The sequence below is a fragment of the Artibeus jamaicensis genome, unplaced genomic scaffold (genome assembly GCF_021234435.1).
Source record: "Artibeus jamaicensis isolate MK-2021 breed Jamaican fruit bat unplaced genomic scaffold, CSHL_Jam_final contig_3201, whole genome shotgun sequence".
NCBI lineage: Eukaryota > Metazoa > Chordata > Mammalia > Chiroptera > Phyllostomidae > Artibeus > Artibeus jamaicensis.
The window spans coordinates 276006-301312 of NW_026521754.1; the positions used below are offsets into that span (position 1 = coordinate 276006).

Sequence of the window (25307 nt, forward strand, 5' to 3'; positions counted from 1 at the left end):
TACTGCTGTATTAAATACCTGTCTAATTGTTCTTACAAGTAATGTCAATGACTAATCCCTCAAAGGTCTTGCCCTCTTCGGCTCCATCTTCATTCATACCGCTCTTTAGTGGTGTTAACCATGGCCATATCCTGGACATTAACACTAAGAAACTGTTTACCTCTGAAACCTAAAGTTTGAATTTATATTAATTCCCTACCACAACTTCTAATCTTCTAATTATCTATCTCATACTCCTATTATATGTGATCTTCATGCTTGATAAAGACCAGTCTCTTTTATTCCAAACACATCCCTCAACAGCTTCCTCCGCACCCTCTTCATCTAGTTAGGCTTCATGGTACATCACTTACAAGCCACTCTCAAGACGGCAGCCTCAGTGTCCTTTGTTCCCTTGTTTTTCCACAGTCATCCATCACAGAAATCCCTACTGAATCAATTTGATTTACAGGTTTCTCAGGCACAGAAACAATACAATTATAAAGAGCAGTCATACTCCGAATGAAACCCTCTAATCTTGGCTAGGCCTATAGCATACTTCTTAGTATTTTCATGCATGTGTCATTCAGCCTTTTACTTATAACCCCCCAACATCACACATTCTAAACTTTCACCATTCTTTAATCCCTGCCACCAGAATTATCTCAGCAAATGATACTATCTCCCCTTTTAAAGAAAAAAATTATACCTACCAACCCAAGCACTTATTTCTCCACACACCTTCACAGCTTTTTCACTCCAGCATCAGAGAAAAATGCTTTTTCTCTCTGTCTCAATCTTTCTGTCTGTTCTCTTGATCCCATCTCTGTTAGGATACTCTAGAAATTTTCATTACTTATTTTTCCCTCTATTTTCAACTTCTTCCCATTAGATCCATCCCCGGGACTTAAAAATATGCTTATCTCTCACAAATACAAACCATCCCTTGAAATTTTGTGACTTCTCCAGTTTCTTTCATATTCATATTCCTCGTAACAGTAATCTACGCTTACTGCTTCCTTTCTTACTCTCCATTTTACTCTTCACCCTGTATGTTAGGCTTCCAATTCCAATCACTCCTCTGAAAATGTTCTGGCAAAAGAGCCCAATGACCTTTTAATTGCCGGGTTCAGCGGTGTCTTTTCAATGCTCATTTCCTTTTCTTCTATCTTCACAGCTATTTGATCCTGGGTTTTGATATTCTCTCTCCCTTTGGCTTCTATGATACAGTCTCTCCAGGATTCCTCCATGTTTCCTTTGTTTGCTTCTTTTACTTTGTCCAGTCTTTAAATGTCCCCACAAGATTCCAGTCTTAGTTGGCTAAACCAGACAGACCATTTATTTCACTAGAATCAACTAGTACCTATAAAAAGCAGGTAAAACCAATTTCTACTGCTTAAACACAGATTTCTAAACTCCACATCAGAATGAAACATTGCTACTAGACATTTTTATTTGGTTGTTTCACGGCATCTCAAACTCAGCATGGCCTAAATTAAATTCTTTCTCTCCCAGGAATTTACTATTTTCTTTTTTAAAAAAGATTTTCTTTTCTATTTTTAGAGAGGGGAAGAGAGGACGAAAGAGAGGGAGAGAAACATCAATGTGTAGTTGCCTCTCATACACTCCTTACCAGGGACCTGGCCTGCAACCCAGGTATGTGCCCTAAACTGGGTATTGAACAGGTGACCCTTTGGTTCCCAAGCCAGCACTTAATCCACTGAACCACACCAGCCAGGGCCATTCTCTCTTAAAAAGTCTAACCTTGTGTCATATTAACCTCACTTCTCTTTCAGCTACAATCTGTGCTTAGAATTTGTCCATTTTATAACTCTGATCTTTCTTTTCTAATACCACAATTAGGTTGCATGAAGTCTCACATGGACTAAAAGTATAATTTTTCTCCCTGCATCCAGCCTCTTGAGAACCTAACCCACACACTACAACCAAAGAGATCCTTAGAAAACACATGTCAGTTCTCTAATCATCTCCCAGTGACAAAGGAGAAAGTTCAAATATCTTACAGGTTAGCTTTATAATCTGACTTTTGTATAACTTCTATCTTATGCCTTCCCATGCACTTCTCAAATGTAATGTTTCACCTGTGACAAAATAATTTGTTTCTTGAATATACTATGTCTTTGCTCACGCTGCTCCTTCTACCTTTACCACCTTTCAAGATTCAGCTTTTCTATGAAACCTTTTGTGAACTATTGCCCAGAATACAGAACCACTCCATTCTTAAAATCTCTCACTGCCCCACACCTCTATCAATGCACTTATAAAAATTTGTTATACTCATTTACATATATTTCTCTCTCCCTCATGTAAAAGGTGAGCCTCTTGAGATCAGGAACGATGTGTTAATCATCTCTGAATCTCCAGAGACTAACACAATGGCTAAAATACATTAGATGCTCAATATTTGTGGAGTGAATTAAATCTTCAAATCACCCTTCACATTTAAGTATTATTATCCTCTCCCACAGATTAAGAGACTCAAGAGAACTGGTCCAAGGTTACATGAATAAAGAGGGGCAGAGCTGGAATTTTAAAAACAAGTTTAACTTCAAAGCCCATTCTTTTCCATTACCCTAAGCATTTATTTCCAAAGATGTTCTAAGAGGCACTGGGTTCTACAAGATGTTAACAGATGATCCTCAGAATAGGGTTCTTGGTGAAATATGTCTAGGAAATACTGGGTTAAAAAGTTAAAGGTAGTTTTGTTTTATTTCTACTGTAAGACCTCACAGCCAAATTAATGTGCTAATAATCATTATTTTGCCCCCAGGACATCCTGATTTTACAGTACACCACTCTGTCTCTTAAAAATCACACCAATATCCAGAAACATAATTCATATTAACATTTTAATAACCAGGCAACAAGCACTTAGTGACTACTTTCTATGTACCTAATACTATGTCAAACAACATAGTAGGTGCAAAAATGAAGACATAGTCTCTTTCCCTCAAATAGTATACAGACTAAATTATCATGTATTAATTCTGTATTAATCATCTGAAAATATAAGACTAAATCTTCTTGAAAAATAGATTGATAAAGAACCCTATTTTGATTCTTCCGCAAAAGCATTATATAATGAAAACTTTCAATCCATTAGAATTAGGGTAGTTTTACTATGTCTAAACTGAAGATCTCTTTGGGGCAAAAAAAACCCCCAACACATAAACAAATGATAATAAAATAAAATAAACTGTGTTACAAAAAATAACTTAGTTTCAACACACTTAAAATATTCATAAAATTCTACTTTATTGATCTAGGAAACTGAACATGCTTCCCGATTCTTTCCCGCATACATTCTAAGGATTAAAGAAGTCATCCAAACAAAGAAAAAACAAAACTTTCCCTCCAGCCCAAAGTTTAACATGTAGCTTTTCAGATAGTGAAAGCAGAGTTCATTCACTTCAACAGAATTAAACTTATTCTATACTTATTTCAGTCACTTAAAGAAAAGGACTTTTTGGAGCTGTGTGTTTTTAATGAGGCTAAAAATAAACATAAAATGCTGACAAGTAGGCCACTAAAATCAAATAGAATTTATAAAAATCTAAGAAGGCCATCAATTTTTCTTAACCCAAATTATGGTTAATGGTTTTTACTTACCATTTTTATTTGCTGGTGAAAAAAAGTTGAAGACAGGAGAAAATATGGTCCCCAACAATGTAGTCCTTGGAGGACTGCCAGAGGAAGGGCTATCTTCTAATTTTCCATTCTGTTTTACATGTTGATTTGTCATTTCATAACTACCAGCTTCTAAAAACGAAAGAAAAAAGTGGCTTTCAGAAATGAGTTCTAAACCATTCATTGTAAAAATAATATTTCATGAAAAGTAACTGGCATTAATATTAGAAAAGTTTATTTTTTAAATAAATCTTGAAGTACATCTCTTTAAGTCAAATTATCTCTTTACAAATTTACTTATGCTTTGTAAACATTAAAATTCACTGCACTTTTCAAAGTACAGTTGACTCCTGAACAAAACAGGCTTGAACTATGTTGGTCCACTTAAACTTGGATTTTTTTCAATAAATACACAATTGGCCCTCCATATCCCCAGATTTTGCATCCACAGATTCAACAGTTTTTATTATACTACTATTATACCGAAAACGGTATTTCCCATCTATGGCTGGAAATCCACACACAGTAGGATGACTGTATGCATTGTTCTATGCCACTTTTTTCAGATTTTATTTATTTATTTTTAGAGAGAGGGGAAGGGAAGGAGGGACAGAAACATCAATATATGAGAGAAACATTATCAGTTGCCGCTTGCACTCCCCCAATTGGGGACCCAGCCCACAACCCTGGCATGTGCCCTAACTGGGAACCTAACCAGCAACCTTTTGGTTCACAGGCTGGCACTCAATCCACTGAATCCCACCAGACAGGGCTCTATGCCATTTTATATAAGGGACCTGACCATCTGCAGGTTTTGGTATCCATGAGGGTACTGGAACCAATTCCCTGTGGATACTGAGAGGCAATGGAAGTTTTTGGAGGAGTCAAAAGTTGTATGTAAATTTTTGACTGTGCAGGGGGTTGGTGTCCTTAACCCCTGTGTTACTCAAGGGTCAACTGTAGATTTACATCCAGAATTATATAGACTGAAAGTCTTCAAATCAACACATAGCAACAGTGAATGAAATAAACTCTTTGTAAGTAAAGCAAGTTACAATATAAAAAACACAAATGCCAACTTTTGTCCTTGTTTATATACATTTTGGGATGCTAAACAACTACTTCACAAAACTTAACCTCTGATCTATTTTTAACGAACAAAAGCGACACAGCTCTAATGAACCAGACTATGTATAGCAGTGTCAAAAATTACTTATGGACACTGAGGCACCATTTCAAAGTGGTTAGAAATAATAACCAGTTTTCTTGTGTATAGAAGATTTTCCATGGATTAAAAAAATAATAAACTCAAACAAATGTTTTGATTAATCATTCTTGACTTTCTACAACCTTACTATCTACCTCAGTTCTTTTCTTGGCAATGGCTCTGTTAACCTATTACTGTATCCCTTTTCTCCCTATTGGTCAATTCTAGCAATAGAGATACATCACTGTACTGAGAGGAAAAAGCTAATAAATTATTATTGCTGTTGTGTTTAAAATAGCATTGGTTAAAAGACAGTACTCCATGCTCTTAAGTGTTGTTCTTTAGAGATTTCTCTGCTTGTCCTTATTTTTCTCTTCTGAGGTACTTGAATGGGGTTTGTCAACAGCAACGCTGTTGACCTTTGGGCTGGATAATTCTTTGTTGTAGAAAGATGGCCTGTAGGATGTTCAGCAGCATCCCTTCAACAGGCTGTGAGAACCAAAAAGTTCTCCAGATACTAACAAATGTTCCTGGGGGACAAAACCACCCCCTAGTTAAAAACAGGTGGCCTAAGTGATCCAACCCCTTCTGAGTTCTGAAATTCCATGCTTGAGAAACAAATTCTTTGTACATACTAAGAGCACATTTCAAATTTGTAATGTAGAAGTTAAGTCACAACTATTACTGCTTTAAGAAGTGAATTTATGAGAAATCAAAAAATGCTGCTCCATATATTTTCATGCTAAACAGTATAAAGCTAGTTGCTCTGCCTTTGTCATTTTAATTCATCAAAGTAGATTTATATTAAGGTAAATTTTCATTTTGCTTCACACTACCAATAAAAAGGAAATTAGAAAAACAAGGCAGAAATTGCTTAAAGCAGATTTTTAAAAACAGAAATGGAACATGTTGGGTGAGATCTCTGCCTATACCTAATAAAGCAATTATCTAAATATTAACAAACCTCCATTTACTTGACTTTTCCGTCTTACTCGAGATATCTGTTTGTTAGGTTTTCCTCCTGCTCTTGGTGTTGATGTGATCAGATTATTATCTATATCGCGTTCAATTCTACTCCGTTTTGAAGGATTTTCTCTTTCTTCCTTAAGATATAAAAGGAAAAACACTCATTGAGTAGTCATTCAAACTTATAGGTTACACTTTTAAAATGATAAAATATGATATGTACCCCAACCGTGTTCACTGCAGCATTATTTGCAATAGCCAACAAATGTAAACAACGTAAGTGGTTCACTGTGAATAAAGAAAATGAGTTATATGTATGCAATGCAATACTATTCAGCCATAAAAAAATAAAATTTTGCCATTTGGAACAATATCAATGGACTTTGAGGGCATTATACCAAGTAAAATAAGTCAGACAGAGAGAGGAAGACAAATAATAAATAATGTATGACCTCACTTATATGTAGAATCTAAAATTTAAAGACCAAAACGAACAAAACCTAGCTCACAGATACAGAGAACAGATTGGTGGTTGCCAGAGGTGGAGATGGGGTGGAAGGGAGAAATGAGTGAAGAAAGTCAAGAGGTACAAAATTCCAGTAAAAAAAAATAAGTAAACCATGAGGATATAATGTACAGCATGGTAGATAGAGTTAACAATACTACTGTATTGCATATTTGAAACCTGCTAAAAGAATAAATCTTCCAAGTTCTTATATTAGAAAAAAACTATCCGAAACTAGGTATTGTAACAGATGTTAGTTAACTAGACTTACTGTGGTGGTCATTTCACAATATCTACAAATATCAAATCATTACACTGTATACCTGAAACTAATGTAACATTGTATTTCAATTATATGGTCAATAAAGAAAGGACAAAATATGGTTTGATCTACTTTCCCATTTTTCAATCTAGGAGAAACAAAATAAAATATCTAACCTTGGTAGAAAATACAGGGAAAACTTGAGAGTCTTGAGTATTTATTAATACAACCACAATACACAAATATAATTACAGCATCCTCACAATTCAGATCCTCTCCCCAGGGTCCACTCAATTTCCATGCTATTGAAATACTGAATTGCACAATGTGCTCTGAATTTTTAGTTATCTTCCCTTATGCCTTGAACTGCCTAAAAGAACAGAGGTCTTTCATAAGCACTTAGGGTAAGAGAGAAAAAACTTACTGGAATTTGCTGTCATATCACTAAAAATGGCACAAACAAAAAACACCCTAACAATAAGACCTAACACTGCCACACCCTCAAATGACAACCTTACTTCTTTATTTTTTTCAAAGATCTTATTGATTTACTTTTAGAAAGAGGGAAAGTGAGAGAAAAATCAATGTGCAAGAGATACTTGAACCAGTTGCCCCTTGCACACCCCCAACTGGGAACCAGACCTGGCCTGCAACCCAGGAATGTGCCCTGATTGGGAATCAAACCAGCGTCCTTTTGGTTTTCAGGCCAGCACTTAGTCCAGAGCCACACCAGCCAGGGCCCAAACTCAACTCTTTAAATATCCAAATTAACACTAAGGACTCTACACCTTAATGAAGTCCTCTATTCATTTCCTTATATCAGGCAAATCCACATATGTCTAGCTTCTACTATTTTTAACAGTATTATTGACTAAAGTATATCCCAAGCAATAGCCTGATTTACTTTTCTCCATCTATTTTTCTCACTTGTAAATTTTTTCCTTACATTACTGTAATAGTGGCTTAAAATTCCTTACTGTTTTAATGAGACTACCTGAAATTTTTTGATAAGGACTAGATTTTAAAATCTATAGTATATAAAGCAGAGGGAAAAGGGGACTACTGTATAGCACAAAATAATGCCTCTGTAATCCACAACATTCTTCAAATTTTTACTATTTATCATTCCTTTGTATTTTAAAATTAATATGACACATCATATCCCAAACACAGATTTCTATTACCAGAAAATGTAGGGGTTTCTTTATAAAGTCCTTCAAGAACAGAAATAAAGCCACAGAGCCCCAACTACACTAAACTCCATTATCTTCTTAATGAATTCTCTTAGTATATCTGCTATTAACATAAATACATATGTTTCTGAAAACCCTGCAATTCTATAACACCGAAAATATTAAGGCTTAAGGGGGAAAAATGGGTCCAGGAGGGTAGAGAGGTCTACACTGGGTCATATCAATCAATGCCTCTAAAACTCTATAACCATAGCACTAACAAAAATAATGACTGGGACATCCAGAGGTAATTTGGATACCTAGTCAGGAAGCTAAGAGCAGCTGAAATGCTACCTTAGGGCTTAAAGTAAAAGTTATTAAAAACAGAAAAGTAGAAACAAAAGTTTATGGGAGCTAGTAAGAGAAGCTTTAAGCGAGCAGGGCTGCTAAAATAGACACAAAAGAAATGCAGACTGCCACATGAGAAGAGTCTCTGCTAGACCAGGTTATACCTCTCTGAAAAGACACCCCCACCACAGATTATCACCTTTAATTAAAAAATCTGTGTGTGGCCCTGGCTGGTGTTGCTCCGTCGATTGAGTGCCAGCCTGAGAATCAAAGGGTCACTGGTTCGATTCCCAGTTAGGGCACATGCCTGGGGTGCGTGCAGGCGAAGTCCCCGCTGGGGGGATGTGAGAGGCAACCACACTTTGATGTTTCTCTCCTCCTCTTTCTCTCTCCTTTCCCCTCTCTCTAAAATTATGTAAATAAAATCTTAAAAAAAATAAATAAAAGGTCTGTGTGTGGCAGCGTGGGGAGCTTTTGTCTCTGTAACACCTACATTTTTTTTTTTTACTTTCCTGATGGACTATAAAATTCCACTTCCATTATTCAGAATCCCCTTGTACAGTTTAGGGGGAAAAAAGCACATAATACCAATACACCACTCATGTTATACTAACTCTGTCCTGCTATTCACCAATACTATGTACAGAGTGATATTGTGGAGGCAGCACATATTGTAGCAGAATGAACTATATACTGTGGTCAATTAAGAGTACATTCAAATACTTTAGTTGGTATCACTCAGGAGAAAGAGGAAACAGAAATTATTAAGGTCAAGGTTAAGATTCTGCAATGACTATAATAAATCCTATTATTCAGAATAATGTATTCAAATGTCTGATGATGGTCCAATTCTGAAATAGTTAGCCAATCAATCCGGGTCTTCCTTAGATATTCAACTGTATACCTTGGAGACATTTTTTTGAATGTGATATGATTTTCAGAAGAGAAACTATGAAAAACAAGAGTTCCACATTACTGTATGTTTTAATTAATGTAATAACCCTACAGTGTCTTCTCTGGAATTTGTATTTTTCAAAGTTGTCTCTAAGATAGGCTTTTAAGGGGAAAATCTTGGGCAGGTGGTGTTCTTAAATCTCTGAATACCAAAGGAAATACACAGAACTAAAGAGGTAACCAAAATCCAAGGGTAAATTTAAAATAAAACCAGGAGACAAGGTAACTCCCCCAAACTCCATGTGGATGAAAACAAACCAACAGTCACAAATCTAGGTGCCCTCATGCACCAGTGCAGAAGAAAGCATAAGGATGCGACAAGGTGTGTATACATCTGAGAACAGAAGTCCAAAATTGCTAAGAGGCAGGTATTCAACAGAAAGCATGGCAGGCCAATTTGATGAGATTGGATCAGATAAAAAGGAGAAGAGGGAGTTGCTGCTCAATCCAATTGCAAAGGGGTCCACGGTGAGAGTGAAACAAGAACAGATTAGCTTTTATAAACTCTTGAAAATGACTACCTATGGCTCCTTCTACAATAGGGCTCCACACAGAGGAGAAACTGCTGAGAATGTCAACAAAACTGAGTAAGAAATCAAGAGAGAAGGAGGAAAAAAAAGCTCCAGATAAACATGGGGTAGAGATAGCTCAAAAAGCAATATATTTTTTAAAATTTTATTTATTTATCTTTAGAAGGAAAGGGAAGGACAGAAGGAGAGAAATATCAATGCATGGTTGCTTCTGGTGCATCCCCTGCAGGGAACTGGCCCCTGCTGGGAACTGGCCTGCAACCCAGGCATGTGCCCTGATGGGGAATCAAACTGCAATCTTTTGGTTTGCAGGCCCATGCTCAATCCACAAGCTACACCAGCCAGGGCTAAAAAGCAGTATTTTTTAAATACTACATAAAAATAACAAAACCACTTTAAAAAGATACCCTTAATCACAACACCCCCTAAAAATTCCAAAAATCTAATATCATATAAAAATGAGCAAAAAGAAACTAACGATTTCAAAACCCAATCAAAATTATTATAATAAAACACACAAGGAGTAAAATAACATCTCTAAGATGAAGAAAACATACATGTCAGAAAAACGTGTAGAGAATAGATAAAAATTATAACCTTCTGCCCAGACTGGTGTGGCTCAGTGGGTTGGGTGTTGTCCTGAAAACCTAAACATTGCTGGTTCAGTTCCTGGTCAGGGCACATGCCTGGGTTGTGGACCAGGTCCCAGGCTGGGACCGTGCAAGGGGCAACCAATCCATGATTCTTTCATTCATTGATGTTTCTTTCCCTTTCTCCCTCCCTTCCCTTCTCTCTAAAAATAAATATTTTTAAAAATTATAACCTAGTTCAAAAAAAGACATTAAGAAAATACTATGAGACATACATCAGAGTTAGAAAAATTCAGAAATGAAGTGACATTTTAACAAAATAATTAGAAATTTTTAAAAAATCACTTCAGAAATAAAGACTGAACTAGGCCCTGGCTGGTATTGCTCAGTGGATTGAGCACAAGCTGTGAACCAAAGGGTCACTGGTTAGATTCCCAGTCAGGGCATATGCCTGGGTTGCGGGCCAGGTCCGCAGTGGGGGTCATGTGAGAGGTAACCACACACTGATGTTTCTCTCCCTCTCTTTCTCCTTCCCTTCTCTCCCCCTCTTTCTAAAAATAAAGAAATAAAATATTTTTTTAAAAGAGACGCAACTAAAGCCCTGGCTGGTGTAGCTCAGTGGATTGAGCGTGGGCCTGTGAACCAAACGGTCGCTGGTTTGATTCCCAGTCAGGGCACACACCTGGGTTGCAGGCCAGTTCCCAGCAGGTGACACACCAGAAGCAACCATACATTCATATTTCTCTCCCTCTCTCCTTCCCTTCCCCCCCTCTAAAGATAAATAAATAAAATCTTAAAAAAAAAAAAAGACTGAACTAGAATGCACATAAAAGTGATAAACAGAATAGATTATGCCTTTAAGAGAAATATAAGATAAAAAAGGTTTAAAAAACTTTAAAACATCAAAATGTGACAAATACTGCAAGACAGAAAAAGAAGATCCAACAGACAGAAAACAGCAGTCCTTGAAGAAAACCTAACAAACCAGAGCAAAAGAACAAATAAACTTTTCCTCAAGTAAAATATCTGAAATTACATATTGAAAAGTACTGTTTAATTAAAACTATCAACCCAGAAAAATAAATACCAATATATATCCTAAACTTAATAGAATTTAATGAAAACATCCTTTGGAGACCAAGGCAAACACTATTTATAAAGGGGAAATTATATTTTCCAACTTTTGACAGCAATGTGTTTTTTTAATGCCAGAAAATAAATGGAATAACATTTAAAATAATCAAGAAGAGAAAATAAAAACCAAAAATTTTATATGTAGCAAAACTGATTTTCTTTTTAAAGATTTATTTTTAGACAGGGAAAGGGAAGGAGTAAGAAGGACAGAGAGAACAATGCACAAGAGAAATGTTCACTTGCCTCTTACACACCCCCAACTGGGGACATTGCTGGCAACCCAAGCATGTGCCCTGACTGGGAACTGAACTGGCAACCTTTTAGTTTGCAGAACGATGCCCAACCCACTGAGCCACACAAGTCAGGCTGATTTTCAGTACGAAGGGCATCATTAGCAACGTTCAAGAAATCAAAATATTATTACATGAACTTTTTTTGTGACACTACTCAAGAATGAGCTTCAGAGAACCAAAATGACTTCAGACAACAAAAATGTATACAATGACATGAAGAATGAGGGTAAGCATTAAACATACCAAATATGAGTACTGAGTAGGGTAAAAGTAGGTTTATAGTTATGAGTATACAAAACAGTTTATTTTTGCATTTTCATTTATTAAGTATTGTATTATTTGCCATATAAACAACTGTAAACCTACTTTTGTCCCACCCTGTATAACTTGTATAACAAAGACAAATGAGGAGTAAGATATAGTATGTAATGACTATGGCTCAGAATATATAGCTGTAAAACTATTATAACTATGTATGGTGCCAGAGGATACCAGATTTATTAAGGGGATGACTTCATAAATTATATAAATTTATGAAACAACTTATTTTAGACAACCATTTCATGTATACAGATACATGAAATATAATACTGAATGTCAACTGACAAAATTTAAAAATTATAAACTTAAAAACTGGTAAGATATAATGAAAAGTTTTAATTGTTCACTTTTAAAGACATTGTGAAAAAATGTGACAATTCAAAATACAAAATTATGTTCTTTAGGCATAAAATAAATAATACCAAATGATATCCTGAATCTGCAGTAAGGACTGAACACTACTTAGGCAAATGTGTAAGTTCATTACTCCTACTGTGCTCTTACTAGTTATCTTCAATAGCTATACTTGCTATAATCTCTATAGCCTTTTTATGATCTGGAAAATTATTATTTTGAAGTCTCAGTTTTCCTATATATGTGCAAAGACAAGAAGAGTACATTTTTCAATATATGTAGAAACACAGTTAAGAGTACTGTTTTGCTCTGCAATATTAAATTTGGTTTAAAGCTTTTTAATGTAAAACAATTATTTTAGAATTTAGTAATATTTTAAAATAAAATTTAAACTTTGTAATTAAAAATAGGTCATTGAATTTTAAAAGGGAGATTAAATGATGTGTGAGTTCAACCCACTGCTACACTGATGGAAAGAAGACCATGATGTATTGGTATTCTCTTACAAAAGGAGGAAAATCTACTTCAGAGAAACTGGATGAAATTATATATTACAAATGAAAATATGATGAACCCATTTTCCTTTTAGCCATAGATATTATGCTGTCTTATTGTGTCTTATGTTTTAAGACACAACATATTTAAATTGAATTATGGTGCCAATTCAATTGCACTGTCATTTGAAATTGTTCAACATTTTTATTTATTTTTTTTGAAATTGTTCAGCATTTTTAAAACAAGGAATTTAATATGTTAAATATACATGTTGATTTCTTTAAAAGCCAAAAATTATTACAGCTTTCCGAATTAAAAATAAAAATACCAATAAAGTATTTTTAAAAGTTATAGTGCATCAGTTGAAAAGTGTACATAATATCTGAGAGACTTAGAAACTCTTGCATAGGGGTGCTTAAAGCCAACTGAATAAAAAGTGAATAAAAGAAAACAAGCATTTCCATCTGCCAAGGATAAAGTTACTCAATGAATTAAAGACTTATCTGCAAATACAAAAAAGGAGTTAATATCTGGGCTGCAGAATTGTACTTATGGCTTAACAGATGTGGCTGGACTTTCTGTTTTGAGTATACTTATCTGGTACTATCATCCACTAATCATCAAAAATCAAATTATCAAAGGTCTTCTTTACTGTTAATGCATGGTAGCAAACACAAGTAGTGAATAATTTTTTTATATCTCAGTTTACCCTGAAATATCTTGTGCTGACATTTGTACTAACTTCAAAAGCAATGATGGATATGACTACTACCACCTAAGCACAAACCAAAGTACTGACACCCAATAGTCATTGTACTTTTCATTGCCATGCACTTGCAGGGGTGAAAAAAAAGAGATGGTTTTACTTAAGACTGTCCTTGAAGAGGCTGTAAAATTAATTAAATCTCAACCCTTAAATATGTGTTAACATTCTGTATGAGATTGGAAGTATACATAATGTACTTCTGCTGCAAATTTGTGCTTCTACAACTGCCTTGAGAAAAAGCATTTGAATAACTGAGTTATAACCTGAACAGATTATCTTTTCTGATGGAAAACTATTTTTACTTGAGGTATTTTCTGAAAAGTGAACAAAGCAAGCCCCTCGCTTCAAGAAAACCTGACACTTTTTGTTGTCAATACTATAATTTGAGCTTTCAAGCAAAAACTAGAATTTTAGAAAACCTAAACTCAGCACCATGAACTTAACAGCTTACCAATGCTTAAAGACTGTTTTCATTGAGTGGAGATATTCAGAAATGTGATTTTTAAATATTGAATAATAAAGTATGTCAATGTGGACACACATGTGGAAAATCTGCATAATTCAGTGAACCAATATTTTCCAAATAACCAGTGCATGATGTTACAAGGCATACATAGGTAAAAGATCCATTTCAAGTGTAAGACAGACCAACAAAAAGATCATTGCATTGTTTTCAAATTCAATCTTGGAACAAGAACCTAAGACAGTACACCAGTTGTCAAATTTTAAAACAGTATCAATGGAGTATTTGCAATTACCTAACAAGGACATTAGAATACTCTTCCCTTTTCTCAATACATGTGTGGTTTTCTTTATATGGTCCAATGATAAACTATCTTCTATGAAGCCATGATTAAAGAGATTTGCAAAACTGTAAATAATGTCCTGCTTCCCATAAATTTCCTCTGTTTTTAGAAAATAGTTAAAATTTTATTTGTATTAACATGCAGTAGATATATAATTGTAATTATGAATATTTTCAAAATTCTTCAGTTTCAATATCTAATGATATACTGACATATAACCTACATAAATGAATGTTCTTTAGGGTTTCCAATACCTGTGAGAAAGAAAGGATCCTAAGATCAAAAACGTTAAGAACCACTTGCTCAAGAAGCACTACTAATGAAAGCACAAGTTAAAAAGTCATCCCCCAAAACGGAGAAAAAAATTTGAACAAAGAGTTCATATAAGAAGATCCAGAAATGGCAAATAGGCACATAAAAAAAATACTCAAAATCATTAATCACCAGGGAAATGCACAATAAAAACACAGTGAAATACCACCCCACCCCTGCAGAAAGGCCAAAGTTAAAAAGACTGACAATAGCAAACATTGGTGAAGATGTAGGAAAGTGGAACTATCAGATGTTGTTAGATACAATGTAAAAATGGCACAAATAGCTGGAAAATAGCCTGGCAGTTTCTTAAGTTAAAGTGCCGCCCCCAATAGCTATTATTTATTTATTTTTAGAAAGAGGGAAAGGGAGGGAGAGGAGAGAAACTCTGATGCGACAGAGAAACTTACATGTGAATGTTCACAGCAGTCATTTTTTGTGATAGCCAAAATGTGGAAACAACCCAAATACACACTAGCTGATGAAATAATAATCAAAATGTGGTATAACCATATAATAATGAAATAATATAAAATATTATTTGGCAATGTAAAAAATGATGTACTGAAACATGGTACAACATGGATGCACTCTGAAAATATTATCCTAAGTGAAAGAAGCCAGACATAGAAGACTATATACTGTATGATTCCATTTATATGAAATGTCTAGCACAGGCCATGTACTCAGACAGAAAGTAGATTAGGAGTTGCTCAGGCCTAGGCAAGAAAGAGAAGTTGACAGGTAATAGCGAAAGGGTACAGAGTTTCTTTGGGGGATGATATAAATGGCCTAAAATTGATTGTGCTAATGGTTGCACAACTCTGTGCCTATATTAAAAGCTACTGAATTTATACCTTAAGTATAAAGGTGCATTGTGAGTTTTATGATCTGTGAATATCTCAATAAAGCTACCACACACACAAAAAAAATATCATATATAATCTAGGGATAGCAATTTTATTTACTGAACTTTAACTTCAATATATGACCATACATGGATTCAAATACAAATATTCATAAGTACTTTATTCACAATAACCCAAAACCAGAAACAATTCAAATGGATAAAGAAATCATGCCATGTGTTATACAACAGACTACTACAGGCCGGGGGGGGGTTAAGTTACAGATATACACGCAGTAACAAAAATGAACCCCCAAACTATGCTGAGTGAAGGAACTAAGACACTGTATCATTACAATTATATGAAACTCTAGAAAAGATTAATGTGATCTATAATGATAGAAAGCAGATCAATGGTAGTTTAAGGTGATGCTATGAAACTATCTGCCAAGATTGCAAGGGTGCTTTTTGGTCTTGGGTATATAAATCCATTAAAAGTCATGAAAACATAATACTTTAAATGAGTGTTTTATTGTACCGAATTACACCTCAATAAAGTTAATTTCTGAAAAGTCAATATAGGATATAAAATGGAATCCTAAAAGACAATAAGTTTACCAAAAGAGGGGTAAGAGAAACAAATAACAAATGGGATAAAAACAGAGTATACAGCAAAATGGGAGCCTTTGAATGCAGCCATATTAAATGTAAATAGACTAAATGTGATAATTTAAACATAAACACAGAGTATACTTATATACAGGGTAGAAAAAGTATATCATACAAATGCTCAGCAAGAAAGCTGTGTGGCTATAACAGTATTAGGAAAAGTAAAACTCAAGGCAAGTGTTATCACTAGAGATAATGAGACATTTCATAGAGTTAACAATTTACACGCAACAATCCATAAAGAGTATGGACCTAACAACAGAGGTTCAAACTAAATGAAACAAAAACTGACAGAACTGAAAGGCAAAGCAGACAAATTCAGAACTGTTGGGAGATTTTAATATCCCTCACTTAAAAAATGAAATGATTTTAAAATTGAGATACTGGATTATTATCAACCAACCTGATCTAAGTGATACTTTAGAGAACACTACACTTAACAATTCCAAAACACACATAGTTTTTTAGATACACAAGACATTCACCAACACAGGTATGTTAAGTACCAAAAAAAAACACCCAAAGAAATAAAATCATAAAGAGTATATTCCTCAATCACAATGATATTAAATTAGAAATTAACAATTAGAGATATCTAAGAAATGGTGAAATATTTGGAAAATTAAAACACAAACGTGTTTTAATAATCCATGAGTCAAAGAATAAACCATAAAGATAATAAGGTAATAAAAATATAATTAAACTGTGGTACAGCAGTGCTTTGAAATTCATGACTTTAAATGCTTACACTAGAAAAAAATAAGTGTATTTTTAATGACCTAGGCAAGGGGCTGGCAAACTATAATCCAAAAGCCAAGTCCAGCATGCTAACAGTTTATACATGGCCAGCAAGCTAAGAATGGCTTTTATATTTTTGAATGCTTGGCTGCAGGGGGTGGAAGAAACTTAAAGAACAGTATTTCATGACACAAGAAAATTATGTGAAATTCATACATCAGTGGCCCATATCATGTTCACTTATTTATATATCTTCTACAATGGAAGAATTGCATTGTAGCTGCAATAGAAACAATACAGTCTGCAAAGCCTAAAATACAGGGTGGACAAAACTATGTCTACACCTGTGAATACATAAAACACACAAGTTGATTCTTGTATTATTATTAATTATATTATTTTCCACATGAACATCTGCAAACCTACTTTTGCCCACTCCTGTATTTCTTATCTGAAATATTTACAGAAAAAGTTAACTGATCCATGATCTGAGCTAAAGTAAAAGTAAACCAGAGAAGAAAACATTAAAAATAATATGCAGAAATCAGGACTTCCGCCAAGATGGAGGTATAGGTGGATTGTGCCGTGCCTTCTCACACAACCAAGTTTAGGGACAACTAAATATTAGCAACACAAAACACAGCAAGAACACGGAAAATTGAACTTTTCGGAAGTCCGTTAACAACAAATTCTGCAGCCTGACCGGTAAGGGGCGAAACCAGTGGCTGGTGGAGCGGGATTGCACAGGAGGACTCAGTCAGACGGGCTCAGGCGCGGAATCCAGACGCGGAATCCAGGCACAGGGTTGGACCTAGTGAGCGACCCAGCGAGTGACCAGGCGAGTGACCAGGCAAGCGACCGCGGAGGACACAGTGGGGATGCAGTGCTGCGTGTTGACTGGGGTCGCCTATTTGTGCGCGAGCGAGCCGACAGGCGAGGGAGTGGGCGGTTCGACTGGGGCCGGCGTCCCTGTGGCAAGCGGCAATAGAGGGCGCCGCCATTTCCCCACTCTGACCACGCCCCCACATACAGCGTCACAACCCAGCAACTGGGGAGTCCAAGGCGCCGCTTCTCACACTTAAAGGGCCAGAACAGACCAAAAATGTCACAAATTCTCAAAATCCCTGAGCCCATAGACCTAAGCGATGAAGAAATAGCAAAACTCTCAGACGCACAGATTAAAACACTGGTCATCAGGATCCTCACAGAACTGGTTGATTATAGCCACAAATTAGATATACATATGAAGGCGAAACTAATTGAAATGAATGGAACTGCACGGGAAACCAATAGCGATGAAAAGGAAACTGGGACTCAAATCAATGGAGTGGACCAGAAGAAAGCAAATGATGGCCAAACAGAAAAGAGTCAGGAAGCAAGAATTCAAAGAAATGAGGAGAGTCTTAGGAACCTCCAGGACATCTTTAAACGCTCCAATATCTGAATTATAGGGGTACCAGAAAGGGGAAAGGCACAGCCAGCAGTGGAAAACTTATTTGAACAAATAATAAAGGACAATTTCCCCAATTTGGCAAAGGAAATAGACTTCCAGGAAATCCAGGAAGCTCAGAGAGTCCCAAAGAAGTTGGACCCAAGAAGGAACACACCAAGGCACATCATAATTACATTAGCCAAAATTAAAATGAAGGAGAGAATCCTAGAAGCAGCAAGAGCTAAGGGGACAGTCACCTACAAAGGAGTCCCCATCAGACTGTCAGCAGATTTCTCAAAAGAGACCTTACAGGCAAGAAGGGGCTGGAAAGAGGTATTCCAAGTCATGAAATCCAAAGACCTACAACCAAGATTGCTTTATCCAGCAAAACTTTCATTTAGAATGGAAGGACAGATAAGGTACTTCTCAGATAAGATCAAATTCAAGGAGTTCATCATCACCAAGCCCTTATTATATGAAATGTTAAAGGGACTTATCTAAGAAAAAGAAGTTAAAGAAACATGAACAGTGAAAGGACAACAAACTCACAGTTAGTAACAACCACACCTAAAATGAAAGCAAACTAAAAGGACAGCTAGATCAGGAGTGGAAACATAGAAATGAAGATCTCAAGGAGGGTTAGCAACAAGGGAGTGGGAGGAGGAGATAGGGGGAGAAGGTACAGAAAATAAGTAGCATAGACAGTAGAAAGAAAATAGATGGGGGGCAAGAATAGCATGGGAAATATAGAATCTAAAGGACTTGAGACACATGGTCATAAACTAAAGGGGGGGTAATGGTGGGGATGGGGGGGTAGGGTGGAGGGGAATGAAGGGGGGAATAGAACAATTGTAACAGCATAATCAATTTAAAAAAAATAAATTCCTCCAGTGGAGTTAAAAAAATAATAATAATATGCAGAAATCAATTAAATAGAAAACAAAATGAGCAAAGACAGATGTTGGTTCTTTGAAAGAGTGAAATTGATAAAGCTCTAGCAAGACAGATCAAACAAAGATAAATCATAAATTATCCACATCAGGAATGAAAAGAGAATCATTACAGATCCTATGGGCATTATTAGATTAATACAGAAATACTATAAAATCTTTACACAAAATAACAACAAATGAATGGACAAATTTCCTTAAAAAACACATAGTATGACCGAAACTGAAACAAAAAAATAAGAGCTAAGCAATCCCATATATATTAAAGAAATCAAATTGATAATAAAAGCTATCCTGCAAAGAAACTTCTGGTAACATTTCAAAAATCCCACTCCAGAATCACCAGTGAATTCTACTAATTATTTAAAGATGAAATAACACTAAACCAATACAGGCAGAGGGGACAACATAAATCTGATCCCAAAATCTGAAAATAGGACAAACCAAGACAACTACAGACTAAAATCCTCATGAATAAAGACATAAAAATCCTTAAAACAAAACAAAGCAAAACACAACAATCAAATCCAAAAATACTTGAAAGTTTGGTTTTCCATTCAAAATAATGTATGTACTACTCCACATTAAAAGAATAAAAAAGGAAAATCTGAAGAACATCTCAATAGATGCAGAAAAGTCTTCGTCAAAACTCAACAACATGATGGAAACTTTCAACAAACTAAAAATAGAAGGAAAGTTCCACAAACTAATAAAAGATAACTACGAAAACCATTTAGTTAACTTCATACTTAATGGTAAACAAACTCTTTTCCCCTAATATCAGCAACAGACATGGTATTTGCTCTCACTAACTCTACTTAACATTGTACTAAAGGTCTTAATCAAAATGAGTGAAGAAAAATAAAAGGCCTAGAGATCAGAAAAGCATAAAACTGTCCTTATCTGGTACATATGATTATGCATGTATAAAAACCTATTAAGTCTTAAAAAGAGTAGAGCTATTAAGTGAATTTAGCAATTTCACATAGTAGCTGGTCAATTTGGAAAAATTATATTTATGTGTATTAGCAACAAACAGAGTAAAAAAATTTGCCATATTTTCCTGTGCATAATATATGCTCCCATATATAGTGCGCACCTGTGTTTCTGGCCCAAGCTTTCGAGGAAAAAAGTCTTTTAATTTTTTAAGTCAAATTTTTATTTTTTTATATTTAAATACTTGTTTTTTCTTCATAAAGCAATTTTACCATATCTTTTTTAACACATTATGGTACAAGAAATTTTATGTAACAAATAATTATAAAACACAGTAACAGATACTAGGTATTCCAGGTATTATCCATGTATAATGTGCATCCTTATTTTTCCCTCAAAAAATTGGCCAAAAATGTGTATATTATAAATGGCAAAACATAGTAAATGTATGCCGTTTAACATACCATCAGAAAACATCAAATATCTAGGAATAAAACTAGTGAAAGTTGTATAAAACCTCTACATTACTGGGAGAAATTAAGAACATCTATTGTTAATGAAGAGATATGTCATGATCATGAACTGGCAGTCTCAATATTGTTAAGATGTCCATTCTAACTAAATTATCTACATATTCAATATGATTTCTATTATAATTTCAGTAGATTTTGAGAAAACAAGCTAATTCTAAAATTTACATGCAAGTATAAAGAATCTAAAATTATAAAACAAACTTGAAAAAGAACAAAGTTGGAGGACTTACACCATCTCACTTCAAGACTCACTATAAAAGCCAAACAAATAAAGACAGTGTAGTATGGTATAAAGATAGAAATATAGATCAATGAAACAGAATACATTTCAAAAACCGCTCCAAACATATATAGCTTTTGACTTAAAGCCGGATATCAATTAATTTAACGTGGAAAGGAAAGTCTATGTGACTAACTGGATAACCACAGCAGGGTGGGGTAGAAGAGAGAGAAGAGCTTTTCTTTCTCTCTTATTCATTCCTTCTTTCATTCATATATTTATTATGGTCTCATGGGTTATTTCATTCTAGAGGTTATAATCTGTTACTACTCAAGCCGTATGTCGGAGACATTTCTTCACAGAGCTCCAGTTCCTTTTAGTGAAAGACAGTATTTAGAAACTAAGATCTGGGTGCTAAGTACACATAGTTCAGAAGCCAGAAGAAGGAAATATATAAATACATGTAGGGCTTTTTTGTATGTATGTACATATGTGTATATGTAAATAGAGGGAGGAAGGAAAAAAAAGGCAAGAGAAAATTTGAATGAATTACAACAAATTACCTTTTCCTTCGCTGAGTTCAATCAGCCAGTCTGAGCTTCTAATTTTTTTATTCCATAATAAATAACTTAATTCTTTTTATTTTATTTTATTTATTTATCTTTAGAAGGAAAGGGAAGGAGAGAAGGAGAGAAATATCAATGTATGGTTGCTTTGGTGCACCCCCTGCTGGGAACTGGCCCCTGCTGGGAATTGGCCTGCAACCTAGGCATGTGCCCTGACAGGGAATCGAACCATGATCTTTTGATGCTCAATCCACTGAGCTACACCAGGCAGGGCTACAAATAACTTAATTCTTAATGTACTTGTTAAAAAACACATCTAGAAAGTGGGATGTAACTGACAAGATGAAAATTTCCAAATAAACTATGAAGCTTGGTAATTCAAAGGTTAAATAGTTTTCATCTAATCGTGTTTTTCATATGAAAGAATGCAACTCATCAGTAGATTATAAAATCAATTCAAAGTCTTAAAATCAGAATAAGAGACAACAGAAGAGAAGAAAAATCAGAGCATATCAAATATATTAAGGGTGAGTTTTGTCATATATATGCCTTATTATAAGATGTATTTCCATGGGTCATAATTAAAAGACCTAAAGACACCAATTTAGTATAACAGGAAAGGATTTCACTATTTCTTTATAATTATAACCACGTGGAAATTGATAATCCTCAATTACAAGAGCATAACAGTATTTAGTGAAGAGCAGAGGAAAAATCATTTTATTATGAGAAATTCTAGAAACCACCTATTTAGAAAAGTGTAGAGAGATTCCTGGTATAAAGCAAATATATTTTAGTTGTGAGGCCTTCACTTCAAATATGTATCAGAAATCTTATACTAAAAGCAAAAAGGCTGCATGTGAAAATTCCTGAATGCAGTTGCTGACAATTTCATAAATCTGAAATCTGAGAAGTGGTTAAGTATCTGAATCATAAAATGTCTATTTGAAAAAGACCAGAGATTTCATTCACCCCCATAGGGGCTGAATTGTGGTCTCCCCAAATTCATTTGTTGAAGCCCTAACCCCAGAACCTCCGAATGTAACTGTATTTGAAGACAGGGCCTTGAGAGAGGCATAAAAGTTAAAATAGGGTCATTGGGGTAGACCCTAATCCAAATATGACTGGTGTCCGTATGGAAGAGGAGATTAAGACACAGACAACACACAGAGCAAGGAGCAACCATGTGAGGACACAACAGGAAGGTAGCCACTTCTGCAAATAAAGAGGCCTCAGAAGAAACCAACTTGCTGACATCTTGGTCTTTGAACTTCTAGCTTCCAGAACTGTGAAAAAATAAATTCCTATTATTTAAGCCACTAAGTTTGCACTATTTTGTTGTGGCAGCCCTAGCAAACTAAAACACACCCTTTATATTCATAAATGAACAACCAATGTTTAAATTACATAAATAATCTTCATGGCTAATTTATGCAAGGTTAAGACTAGAACACAGATTAAAACTTGCTAGCAATATAAAAATGGGTTGGTTATAGTAAAATGTCAAGAACACCAGTAGCCATTGGTCCTAGAAATCATAATAATAAAAAAGTAAAACAACAGGCTGATATAAGGAAAACAAGTTTCAAAGCAACAGACTCATGAAACAGGCATGAAAGCAATATCAGAGGTCTCTGAAGGAGATCAGCTCAAATGAGAAAACTTGACTAAAAGTTCAATTCTAATCATATAACTTCAAAAGTCCAAAAGAAGAAAAAAAAGGAAAGGTACCAAAGAAATAAAAGTGGCAGCAGAGGGAGTTCTCTAACTCAGTTTTGAAAATGACACTTGCGGAACTGAGAGAGTAGCCTATCACGCTGTCAGAAAGACTAAAGACAGAGGATAATGATATATGTAAAATATACTTCCTATAAAAAGAATAACCCTCAATCTTTGAGCTGATGACAGAATGTAAATAAATGATAAAGTGGGCGGCATAGGAAGACTCAACTCTCATTTACTTTCCTCAAGAATAATTTTCAATTCCTACACAAGATAGATAATGCTATAAAAACAGTATCTAGCTATTTTGGGACAGAATGGTATAGGAGAAAGAGCACAGATATCAGAGTCAAATGTACCTGGGTTTAAATCTCAGCGTTGTCACTTATTGGACAGGCAGTAGTGTATAGGGGTTAAAAGTACAGGCTTTGGTGGAAAGAAGTTGGGCTTTGGCAAAAACCATCACGATTTAAAGACTGAGCTTACACAAACGAACACTGCGTATCCTTTTGAGGAAATAAAATTTGGGAGGGTACATCCGTCCCTAATATCAAGGGTCCAAGGAAATCAAATGAATAACCAGGATATCCGCTGAAAGAGGAAACCCAACAACAAAGGAATCACCAACAGATAACAACAGAAGGTGAAAGAGGGAGTGGAAGCCACACTAACCTCAACCCAGGACTTACCTGGAAATACAACCCAGTACAAACAACTGAACAAGAGAAAGAGAGAATCCTCAAAACCTTGTACACACGGAAGAAACAACTTCAACACAACCTACCCACACCAGCAAAACAAAATACAAGAGGTGGTAAACAGACTGACCCTCAGTTAACCAGCTGGTGAGAAGGACCCACCAAAGAAAGACCCAACAACAATCAAAACCCAAAGACAAACACAGAGCCAACTTAAACGACAGCCCAAGACCAGTGAGCTTGGGAGATCAAGGAGTCTACACCACTGAATTTCACAGGTATTCTACCACAGAAGTTCACACCATAAACCTAGGAAGTCAGAACACATATATTTAAGAAGCTGAGGCTAACAAAAAGAGGCTCACAAACAATGGGAAGACAAAGAAACAATCCCCAAATGAAAGGAAAGCAGGAAGCCTCGGAAAGAATGCTAGATGAAATAAAGACACCTCAGATACTGAGTTCAACGCAATACTTACCAGGAAGCTCAATGAGCTCACAGTGAATTACCAGAAACCACAGGAAAACCACAATGAACTCACTGCAAACTATATCAACATGAAAAAGGAAATAGACACTATCAACAAAGGCCAAGAGGAAATGAAGAACACAATTTCTGAACTGAAGAACACAGTAGAAGAAATCAAAAGCAGGATCGATGAAGCAGAAGATAGGATCAGTGAGTTGGAGGACAAAGTAGAAAAATAAAACACCCAAAAAGAGCAAGAAAAAAAAAAAAGAGGCTCAGAAAGAATGAAGAGAGATTAAGAGAAATGCAGGAAAATATGAAATGTAACAATATCCGATAACAGGTATACCAGAAGGAGAAGAAGAGCAAGAGATAAAAAACCTGTTTGAAAATGATAGAAAACTTCCCTAACTTGATGAGAGAAAAATTCTCACAAATGCAGGAGACACAGAGAGTCCCAATAAAGAGGAACGCAAACTGGCCCACTTCAAGACACATCATAAATAAAATGGCAAAATTCCAAGACAAAGAAAGAATCTTAAAGGCAGCAAGGGAGAAACAGGAAGTAACATACAAGGGAGCCCCGATAAGGTTACCAGCTGACTTCTCAATGGAAACGCTCCAAGTCAGAAGAGAACGAACAGCAAGAAATATTCCAAGTAATGAGAACCAGAGTCCTGCAACCAACGCTAATTTACCCAGCAAGACTCTCAATCAAAATAGAGGACAAATAAGAAGCTTCCCAGACAAAAGAAGTCTAAAAGAAGACGCCTCCATCAAACCAGCACTGCAAGAGATGTTAAAGGGACTACTTTAAGGAAAGGAGGGAAAAGAGGAGAGGAACACAGGCATGAAAATGACAACGAATAAAGTACCTATCAATGA

General features: G+C 35.3%; 1 protein-coding gene across 3 annotated transcripts in view; it reads right to left on the bottom strand.

Moving 5' to 3' along the window:
* The window catches only part of CTDSPL2 (CTD small phosphatase like 2), a 93436-nt gene that overhangs the window by 26076 nt on the left and 42053 nt on the right, over positions 1-25307 (bottom strand). For all 3 annotated transcript variants that reach the window (XM_037151992.2, XM_037151983.2, XM_037152000.2), the window contains exons 3-4: positions 5799-5937; positions 3610-3759 (exon numbers count right to left, since the gene is read on the bottom strand). In XM_037151992.2, the coding sequence (XP_037007887.2) occupies positions 3610-3759; positions 5799-5937 (289 nt within the window). The remainder of the gene's footprint in view (positions 1-3609; positions 3760-5798; positions 5938-25307) is intronic.